The 10,015-nt window shown below is 55.4% G+C and overlaps 1 protein-coding gene across 1 annotated transcript; it reads left to right on the top strand.

Annotated features, from left to right (window-relative positions):
* Positions 1-5,132: 5,132 nt before the first annotated feature.
* Irx4 (iroquois homeobox 4) lies at positions 5,133-8,939 on the top strand. Its single transcript, XM_075977793.1, has 4 exons — positions 5,133-5,378; positions 6,090-6,202; positions 6,935-7,263; positions 7,625-8,939. The coding sequence occupies exons 1-4, from the start codon at positions 5,133-5,135 to the stop codon at positions 8,431-8,433; spliced, it is 1,497 nt and encodes a 498-aa protein (XP_075833908.1). The 3' UTR covers positions 8,434-8,939.
* The last annotated feature ends 1,076 nt before the right edge of the window (positions 8,940-10,015 follow it).

Below are 10,015 nucleotides of genomic sequence, written 5' to 3'. Positions count from 1 at the left end.
TAGCCCAACCTTTCTGAGGAAGCCAAACCCAAACCCTCACCTTCTGGAACCCCTCATCCCAGCCCCTACACCCGCGCACCCGGTGCGCGGCCAGGGCGGAGGGGAAAGTTGGCAAGCGCTGGGCGCCCGCGGGGGGAAAGCGTTAATGGGCGGCCGGGTGGGAGCAGCTCTCTCGCTCGCCCACGTCACGCCGGTGCGGGCTCGGCTGACGACCGCTGCGCCTGGGGACGCCGGCGCGCTCCGCTCTCCAGGTGCTCCGCCTGGAAATGTCTCCATTAGTTGTCGCTTGCTCCCCGCCGGAGCGCGCGCGCCCAGCGGCCGCGCAGAGCCCTAGCGGGCGGCCAGGAGTGGCCCGGCGCCACCTCAGGTAGGCAAGGTCCCCGCGCCCGCCCCCGCCCCAGGGTTCCCAGACCCCTCCCCCCCTTTCGAAGAGGCGGAGGAGGCAGAGGCTCCGCGCGGCCGCCGAGGGGCGCGGGCGGCGGCGGTGGCGACGGCGGCGGCGACTCCCCGGTGCGTCCCGGGCTGCGCGCTGCTCCCGGAGGCCCTGGCGTCAGAGCGACACGGGCTGGCTCTTTCCCAGCGCAGGTAAGGAACGGGCTCTGCCGCGCAAACTTTGCGAAGATCGCTCTTGCGCTGGAGGGGACAAAGTTTGCTTCTAGCGGATAGGGTCTTCGGAGGCCGCTGTATTTGCTGCAAGTTTTAGGGAGCGCAATAGGAAGGATCCGGCATTCAGGTGCGGAATGCAGGGGTCCCCGCGGACCGTGGTGGCTTGCGTGGGATAAGCACAGTTTGTGCTCTTGGACGCTCTGAGCGCGCTCTTTCCTTCCTCGGGCAGCGCCGAATGGACGGTCTGTGGGGGGTGCAGTCGGAAAAGAGAGCCAGAAAGGAGGGCATTGGGGGGAGCAAACGGGAAATCCAACGCATGTCCCAGCAGCTCACCCCCACTGGCTGGGTAAGGGGAACAGAGGTTGAGTGTGAAAGAATGAACTGAGGCAAGGAGGCGGGTGTCCGCACCACCTAGCATCTCTGGCACCTGAAGTGTCTCTCTGAGCCTACACCAGCTGCATGTCCAAAGTAGACCCAGGCATCTCAAGCTCCGGCCTAGCCTCAGACAAAAAAGGTTCTTTCCTGGTACCTGGCTTCTGTGTTGTCCTTGGGTTGTAGTCAACTTCTCTCTGGACTGGAATGAGCTCGTGGTGTGGTTAAGAAGGGGTTCAAGAATTATTGAAGAGCCAGGATTTAGCTAGTAGCAGGAATATCAAGACCAGGCCTGACCTCCCAGAAGCTCTCACCAATTCTATGGCCATCATCAACCTCAGAAAAAAACAGCTGACCCTAAGCTTCTAATTCTTGGGACTAACTGTTCCCTGCTCCATCCCTTTGAGATCTAAGCAGGACTTCAGTCTCTGATCTTTTGAAGTCCTCTCCAAAGGTGATCAACTACCCAGCCTTCAGGGAGTCAAGTGGTTCTGACCAAGTTGCTGAACGGTGTATTTATATACCTATAACTCCAGGGACCCTATGAGTTTCTGGGCACAACATGATCATCTATGCAAGTTCTGTTAGCTAGTGGTGCCTGAGATTCTGGGAGTCCTGTCTGCTCTTGGAGAACCCGGTACCTAGACTGGAGGCTGTCTTTGAGGAAGGCACCCTTTTATCATTCCGAAGCAAGGATGACCTAGGGAGGATCTCATTTGGGCGGGAGAGCTTTGGCCAGGTAGTAGATTGTCACCAGGATGTCTGGTGTGGGTGCTCACCAGATACAAGACTGGACAGTGGGGCCTGAGTGAGGACAGAGCAGGCCCGATAGGGTCCTGGCTGTCCCCTGCACGCAGCAGGCAGGGAGCAGAGCGTGAGTCTTCATCTTCAGGCATAGTGAAGTGCCATGTTCCTGATTTCTAGACCCAGAGAAAGGGTCACTAGAGAGATCAACAGCATCTGGGGCCCGGAAGCTCTGACTGGAAGGCAAACCAGAATCTCGCCTTGAGGACCCAAGGAAAACCCTTGAAACTCCTTCCCCAGAAACCAGAGACCCTAGGGGACTCCGACTTACCCTACCCCAGTACAGAATCCACTCAGGAGATAAATGGAAGTCCGCAGAGGCAACCTTCCAACCCCCACCCTACCAGGTGTCTGGGAAAGAAAGCAGGGAGTGTTCATTCTGGGTACACACTTGCTAGCTGCTGGCTGAGGTCCCCAGAATGCCACACAGAGGCAACAGCATGGTCATCATTCGCCTTCCCAACCGGCCTGCGCTTACCATAGTCCCCAAGGCCTGGGCTTCAGGAATGAGGTGACAAAAACACCAGTCACTGAGGAACACTAGTCTATGCTGGATTCCTGTCCCTGAGCCTCCACTGTCCTGTACTGAGCCCCCTTCCTTGCTAGCACCTCATTATCGGAAGAAAGAGAGTTGTTTGTAAACAATAAATAATGAAACTAGGAGGATGATCCACAAAAGCCTGAGTAAAGCCTGAAAACGGAAAGAGGCTGGGAGAAGGGAGTTGGGGGAGGGGAAGAAGCAGGAAGAAAGAGAGGCTGAGATTCATTTCCACTAGAGAAGCCCCGGTGGCTAGTTTCTTATTATTTACAGGAAGGTGGTATTAGCAATTCTGGTGAGAAAGAAATAAACACAGCTTGCCATGAAATCAATACAGAATTCAAAAACAATTATTAATGTCATTCGACTCGTGTTCCTTATATATGTATATATCTCTCCCGGCTACCTACGCTAAACTGTCTGAATAATTTGCATGGGGCGACTATTCATTATTTCCGATGGTTTCTCCCTTTGCAAGCAGTTCGGACTTGGCCGGTTGCGGTCCAGTGCGATCGGAGAACTCGTATTTTCATCTGTAAATTAAAGCAATTACGCAGCAGATATTATATGATGTGTACTGCGGTCTCCAGATAGTCATCCATCACCTTCAACCAAGCTGTCAGGGCCGGCAGATTTCGTTTCTGGGAGGCAGCCTTGCAGCTGGGGAGAGGGCGCGAACGTCATCATTAATTAGAGGGTGGCCCTGGGGCGATTCACAGGTCTGAACCCAGGAATCTTTCGGAGCAAGTCTGCACAGCTCCGTGATGAGCGGCTCCGCTGCCGGCGGAGCGCGAGAGGCTGGCCGGTGGACCAAAAGAAGTAGGGGCGAGCCTGGCCCCGGGAAGATCAGTGTGAAAGGCAGCCTGATAGCCCTGCTCGCTCCACTCAGAGCCGCTTTGAACACCCGGGCAATATTACAGGGCCCAAATTTGCTCAGGAAGTCCTGAGAGGACACTGGGCCTCTCTCTCTCCGAGAGTTCCTTACATTCCAGGCAGGAAGCAGTGTGAAGCAGATCATAGGGTACCAAGGCTAGGCACCCGACGCCCCCTTCCCTCTACCCAGCCCTGTGGCTGGCTAGGATCAGCGAGCCTACGGGAGGAGCCCGGGAGCCAAATTGGGAAATCTGCTCTTCCCAGCAAGCAGCAGCGTCTGACAGTCTCTGTCTTAGCCTTGGGATGCGGAAGGAGGCCGCGAAGGGAGACCAGAAGAGGGAGGGGAGAGGAAATGAAGCGAAGCCAGGCTGAGCAGGGGGCTGACCAGGAGTGGAGAGGGGGGAGGGGCCGTTTCCAAGGACAGCCGCTGTCCAAAATGCCACAGTCAACCTGTGCTAGACCCAGGAAGTCCCGCAGTACCTGGTCCCCACCGATCCTGGAAGTGTGGGACTCTGGGGAGGCCCCGGGAGACAAGTGCACACACCTGAGTTCAGGTCGCCATCAGAAAGTGGGCTCTCTTGTGGCGTCAGTTGGTTCTAAAACTCTGTTTGGTACAGAGTTAGAATTGAAACTGATGAGAGTCGTTGCCGAGATGGCTCCTAAACCTACGTGGTGAAGAAGTGTGTGGAGCTTCCAGGCACGCTATCTTCGTCTCGGCACGAGGGGCCTGCGGGGTCTGCAGGGCCTGCGTCCTTCCACCCTAAGCAGCCTGCGCCCGGCTAATTTAACTGTTGATTACATCTTCACTGAAGACTCACTCGTGTGTCCCTTCATAGGTCTCATTTGTAATTGAGACTAATGATTACAGTGGGGTGTGAAGGAGCAGCTGCTCGTTAATTAATTTCTAATTAAAAGTGCCTTCCGTCCTCCGTGACTAAGGAGAAACACCGTTCGTCGGGGGCGATATTGACTCCTTAGATGGAGTTCATTTGTTAAAGCTCGTTGGCCTTTAGACTGTCTCCGCCCCGCCCGATCAGCAGCCGAATGACCAGCAGGTCTGCGGCCAGGCCAAGCTGCGGCGTCGGCTGAAGTCAGCGCTTCTGCAGCTTAAAACCTTGCACAACTGACTTAACAGTCCGCAAGACTCGGTTTTTTGTTTTATCTTTCTTCCTTCCTTCCTTCTTTCTTTCCTTCCTTCCTTCCTTTCGTTTTGTAAAATATGTATTTCTGTCCTCGTGGCGAGGCCACCTGGTCCCAGAGGCCTCTGAAGGGTTCAGACTTCGAAGCTAAAAGGATCACTACGAAAAAGGCCACTCACTTTCTTGTCTGGTTAGGAAAGTTTGCGCTGCACGTGGGTGAACTGACCTCCTCTCGCTTCGCCTTCCCAGAGCCTAGGAGCCTGAAGCCTCGGAGGAGTGGCCACACCGTGCACAGGACCCTAACGGCCCCTCCAACCTTCCTAGGCGGTGCCCGCCATGTCCTACCCGCAGTTTGGATACCCTTATTCCTCCGCTCCCCAGGTAAACGGCCTCCTGCATGGTCTGACAGCGGGAGGGGGAGAGAAAAGAGCCACCACTGGCTGCCATTTCCCAGACTGCAGGGCCCTTGCCTGGCTGCCCCTTATACTAGCCAAACGTGGTTAGGAGGCACTTAGGGGTGCTAGTAAAATCCTGTGGGTGGGTCTGAATTCCCTTTTGTTTAACCCATCAGAGTGTGCCCTGGGAGACCCTGGGAAGCACTTGAGTCAGACGTACTTGGTGAGAAGGCTTGTAGGGCCTTGGAACCCAGTGGAGGATTTGAACAGCTGGCTGGGCCCCACGTGGTCAGAGAAGGCAAGGCCTCGGTTGGCTGTTGAGGGAAGAACTCAAGTCGGAGGCCCTTAGGGACACTCTGTCCGGGTGCCCATGCTTCGTTGTGGTCCCTCTTTCTCCAGTTCCTGATGACCACCAACTCCCTGAGCACGTGTTGCGAGTCTGGTGGCCGCACACTGGCTGACTCCGGGCCTTCGGCCTCAGCCCAGGCACCTGTCTACTGCCCCGTCTACGAGAGCCGGCTGCTGGCCACCGCACGCCACGAACTCAATTCAGCAGCTGCGCTGGGCGTCTACGGGAGCCCCTACGGCAGCTCGCAGGGCTATGGAAACTACGTGACTTACGGCTCTGAGGCATCGGCTTTCTACTCACTGGTAAGGGGACAAATCCCCTCCCACTGCAACGCGCCCCGCCCTGAACCCTCGGTTTGCCAAGACTACTTCCGCGGCGGGCGCGAGTGCCCTGGATCCCCTACAGGTTGGGGTGAGAGGAAAAGAAGGATTTCAGCGGTGCCTCCGGACCGAAGCCGCACAGCACCCGTAGCCTGGTTCAGATTCAGGGTTACCCGCCCGCGAGGCCCGGTGCCTAAGATCATGCTGTGGTTTAAGTTTGCCTTTGAATTCTGATCAGGTTCCCTGTTCCCGAGGCGAGGGAGGTCCTCACAGACTCAGCCAACCTCTCTCTTCTCACCCAGCACTCTCTACTCCTTCTTCCCTCTCCCCTTCCCCTTCGGACCTCACACCCTATCTCCTCACCGCTCAGTCCCTTCCCTCTCACTCAAGGCCTCTTCTCTAAGATTCTTTATCCCCAGGCCTGGTGGCCTCTTTGGAGTCCTTACTAGTCTGCCCTCTTTCTTCCCTTCCAGGCTTCTTTGAGATCTCTTTCCTCTTCTCGCCTCTTCTCACTTCATCTTCACCCCCTGCTCTGTCCCTATTGAGTGAGACCAGCAGGAGATGGATTGGCTTTTGTGGGCCTTGGGGGAGTTTGGGGAAACTCGGGGCTCTGAGCTAAGTTAAGAAGGCTTAACAGAGAGTTTCTAGCTGGATCCCCAGAAGCTGTGACCTCAGACACCTTGATTTTTACAGAACAGTTTCGAGTCCAAGGATGGCACGGGCTCTTCACACGCCGGCCTAGCACCCACCACGGCTGCAGCCTACTACCCATATGAGCCAGCTCTGGGCCAGTACCCATATGACAGGTGAGGGGTGAGACCTCCCTCCCCCACTGCCAGTACAGTACCAGCTACCAGCCACTCCACCCTTCATCACCACCACCAGCGCCCCCCCCCCCGAGGTGGGGTGACCAGCAGAGTGGACAATTCCTTCAGGCAGGTGTTCTATCCTAAATTCTCCCATCACTGTCACTTTCAAGCAAATTGATTCCAGAAAATTCAGGCTGCTTCCTTGAAGGGCCTGAGACACCTCCACACATCCCAAGAAGCTCAGCCCAGACAGGGGTCTGAGCCAAGGCCACCAGCCCTACAGTGGGCATCAAAAGTCGGAAGGCCCTTAGCCCTCGGTGCCCATGCTGGGGACAGCCCATTGCTCCATCTTCCTATGGAACTAGCTCAACCAAAAGCCCTGAGCCTGGTTCCTGGGTTGTTCCTCCCCTCTGTCTCTGGGTTCAGGTTCCCAGGTGCTGACTCATAGGTCCATGATATCTTTTCCTGGTTTGCGGATCAAAGCGATAAGAGGGAAACCCCACAGTGGAAATCAAAGAAATCTGTCTACAGAGTGGCAGAGGCCATGACCTCCTCCCTGTCATCTTAATGACATTATCTTTGCCCTTGGCCCACAAAAGGCAAGGCATTGCCCATAAGTGCAACCCACCCCAGAGAGACACAGCCTGTCCCTATGCCCCGCACCTGCTCGCTCCGCGTGATCTCCCCCGGGGGGCCCGACTGGCACCCCATTGCAGAGCCTGTCTCCAGGTACGGGACCGTGGACAGCGGCACGCGGCGCAAGAACGCCACCCGGGAGACCACGAGCACGCTAAAGGCCTGGCTGCAGGAGCACCGGAAGAACCCGTACCCCACCAAGGGAGAGAAGATTATGCTGGCCATCATCACCAAGATGACCCTCACACAGGTCTCCACCTGGTTCGCCAATGCGCGCCGGCGCCTCAAAAAGGAAAACAAGATGACCTGGCCTCCTCGAAATAAGTGCTCAGACGAGAAGCGGCCCTATGGGGAGGGTGAGGAGGAGGATGCGGTTGAGGAAGAGTCAAGGGAGGAGCCTCTCAAGAGTGCCAAGAGCGAAGGTGGGTTGGAGATTCTGTAACGTTTGGGTGGGTGGGTGGGGTTCTCTGGAAGCTTTTGGGTAGCAAATGGAAAGCCCTTGGGGCCTGGGCAGCAAATGAGCGAACTGGTTTCCAGTCAGATCTTGTGCCTGGGAAGTGGAGGGGAAGTGGTGCCATGTGGGCTTACTTAAAGTCAAGTTAAAAAGCATTTCATACACCGGTGAGTCCAGATCTTCCCAGCTGGTGTTAATGTTACTAGTTCAAGATTTGTGGTCTCTAGTGGTAGGAAGAGGAAAACAGAGAAAGCCTGGGCTGTAGGATTAAAGGAAGTTAGTTGTACCTTCCTGTCTCCCGCCACTGGCCACGTATTGTCGCCTGACAGGTCCCGTTGGCAAAGACGACAAGGAGTTAGAACTCAGTGACCTGGAAGATTTCGACCCTCTAGATGCAGAGACCTCAGAGTGCGATCTGAAGACGCCCTTCCAGCCCCTGGACAACGGACCAGAGAGGATTCCTGCCTCATCTGATGGCCCTGGCCCAGGCAAGGAGGCCTCCACCACACTCCGGATGCCTCTTGGCACCGCTGGTGGAGCTGCCATAGATGAGGACCTGGAGAGGGGCCGGAGCTGCCTCCGGAGCACAGTGGTTGCGCCAGATTCTGGTACTGAGGGCGGCCCACAGGTCTGCGAAGCCAAACTGAGCTTTGCCCCAGCGGGGGCGCCGCCGAGCCTCGAGACCAAGCCGCGCATCTGGTCCTTGGCTCACACGGCCACCGCTGCCGCAGCCACAGCTCTGAACCAGACTGAGTTTCCCTCTTGCATGCTGAAACGCCAAGGTCCGGCGGGGGCATCCTCAGCGCCGCCGGCGTCCTCGCCTGCAGTTCCAGCCCCCTCGGGAGCCCTAGAAAGGCACCAGGACTCCCCGGTAACTAGTCTCAGAAACTGGGTGGACGGGGTATTTCACGATCCCATCCTTAGGCACAGCACTTTGAACCAGGCCTGGGCCACCACTAAGGGCGCACTTCTGGATCCCGGCCCTCTAGGACGTTCTCTGGGGGCGGGCGCCAACGTACTGACTACGCCTCTGGCCTGCTCCTTCCCGCCCACGGTGCATCAAGATGCCCCACCTGTGGGGGCTGCCCGGGAGCTGCTGGCTACGCCCAAAACCGGTGGCAAACCCTTCTGCACTTAACACCCACCTGCACAGTGGAGAAAGGAACTGGCGCTCAGGCTGCAGGCGCTGACTCTGGACTGTTTTTAATGGGTTTCCAAAGGAAGGGGGCATTTCCAAGCCAAGGATGCTATCCCATCTAAGGCAAAGGATCTGAACTCAGGCTCTCGGGCAATGGAAGAACCCTCTTGCATTCTATCACCAGGTTTCACCTGATCTTGCGTCCACCTGAACCATCCCTGAACTCCAGGAAGACAAGAGAACACTCTCAAAGCAGAGGAGAGCCCCCCTGAAGAGTAAAGTTTACATCCAAAGTTTACATGGAGAAGGCATTTGGGTTCTGAGGTTTGTTTTGTGTCGCCATCTCCTTCTGGGTTTGAGGCATGCCAGTGTTCATTAGGAAGACTCCTCAACCTGCTTTTCTTCGGACTTCATCCTCAGCACATAAAGCTCACCAACAACACTCCCACCATGTTTACACTGTTGCACACTCTTGACTCAACAAAATTATGTTTTCTAAGATGTATATCCACACCAGTAATTGCCTGTTTCAGAGAAAGGCTAATACAACAAAACTAATAAATCCCTGTGATGGTGTTTGCATTGCAGAAAGAATGCATTTCACAGCTGGGGTCCACAGGTGTGGTTGGAAGGGTGATTCATACCCACCAGGGGAAGGAAGAATGGGCGGGCTGACCCAGACACCGCCGTGCCAATAATGAGGTTGCCTATCCAAGTTTAACTAAACAAACCATTTTTGAGATGTTAAAGGCACAGGAGGGACACTCTTCTGAATTCATCATTGAATGTGAGACCCCAAACTTTAAACTTTGCCCTGCCGCCAGACACCAGAATTTTGAGGAAATAATGGTTTCTTTGACTGGATTAAAGTAAAATTTAGGCTTTCTAAATCCCCTAGAGTTTTTCTGTGGGGAAGGGAACATTGCCCAGAGGCCACTATTCTCTGAGCCAAGAGATTAACAGATTTTTACCCCATCCAGAGATGCTTGTCTACATCCAGAGATGCAGCATGAGCCCTGATTACTTTAAATTTGGCTTCTATGTCACTCAAGTTCTGAAGGCTCCAGAGGGGAGACCTTAGTAGCAGAAGTCAGGAGAAGAGCAGAGCTAAAGAGACCTGGGATGAGGACCCAAGGGCTTGGGGCTTGGGTCGGGGACAGGCCTGACCCCTCACACCCTTCTCAGCAAAGTCATTAGTGGAAGCCACGGTGGACTCGGGTCCTCTGTGGCTCGTCTTTACAAGGTTCTCTGCATCTTCAGGAGGCACCTGCCCAACATCCATTCCTGGCTCTCTGCTGACCTATAAGCTGCTGCTCAGGCCTTTCTGGACTTCATTAAAGTCCCCAATGTGGCTGTGGCAAGCAGAAAGGTTGTAAAGCAGGGAACCCAGGGCAAGCTGCTACGAGATTAAGGTGGTGGCGGGCCAGGGACTAGAATAAATTCTAATAGCCACAGACTCCGGCTGCTATAATACACCACTTTTCATCTCAGAAAATGGCCTTTGAGAGACACCAAACCTTTAATAGATGCCAGGTCTTTCTTCTGCAAGCCTAGGGGTGAGGCTGGAGTCTAGTCACACTAA

The sequence above is a fragment of the Microtus pennsylvanicus genome, chromosome 6, assembly GCF_037038515.1.
Source record: "Microtus pennsylvanicus isolate mMicPen1 chromosome 6, mMicPen1.hap1, whole genome shotgun sequence".
NCBI classification, from domain to species: domain Eukaryota; kingdom Metazoa; phylum Chordata; class Mammalia; order Rodentia; family Cricetidae; genus Microtus; species Microtus pennsylvanicus.
This window is presented reverse-complemented; position numbering and strand designations above follow the sequence as displayed.

What these genes read in the sequence shown, in the direction of transcription:
- Irx4 (XM_075977793.1), top strand. Translation starts at nt 5,133, where the DNA reads ATGACCACCAACTCCCTGAGCACGTGTTGCGAGTCTGGTGGCCGCACA. An exon ending in CATCGGCTTTCTACTCACTG is followed by an intron (nt 5,379 to 6,089) that starts GTAAGGGGACAA and finishes TGATTTTTACAG; the next exon opens with AACAGTTTCGAGTCCAAGGA. An exon ending in CAAGAGTGCCAAGAGCGAAG is followed by an intron (nt 7,264 to 7,624) that starts GTGGGTTGGAGA and finishes GTCGCCTGACAG; the next exon opens with GTCCCGTTGGCAAAGACGAC.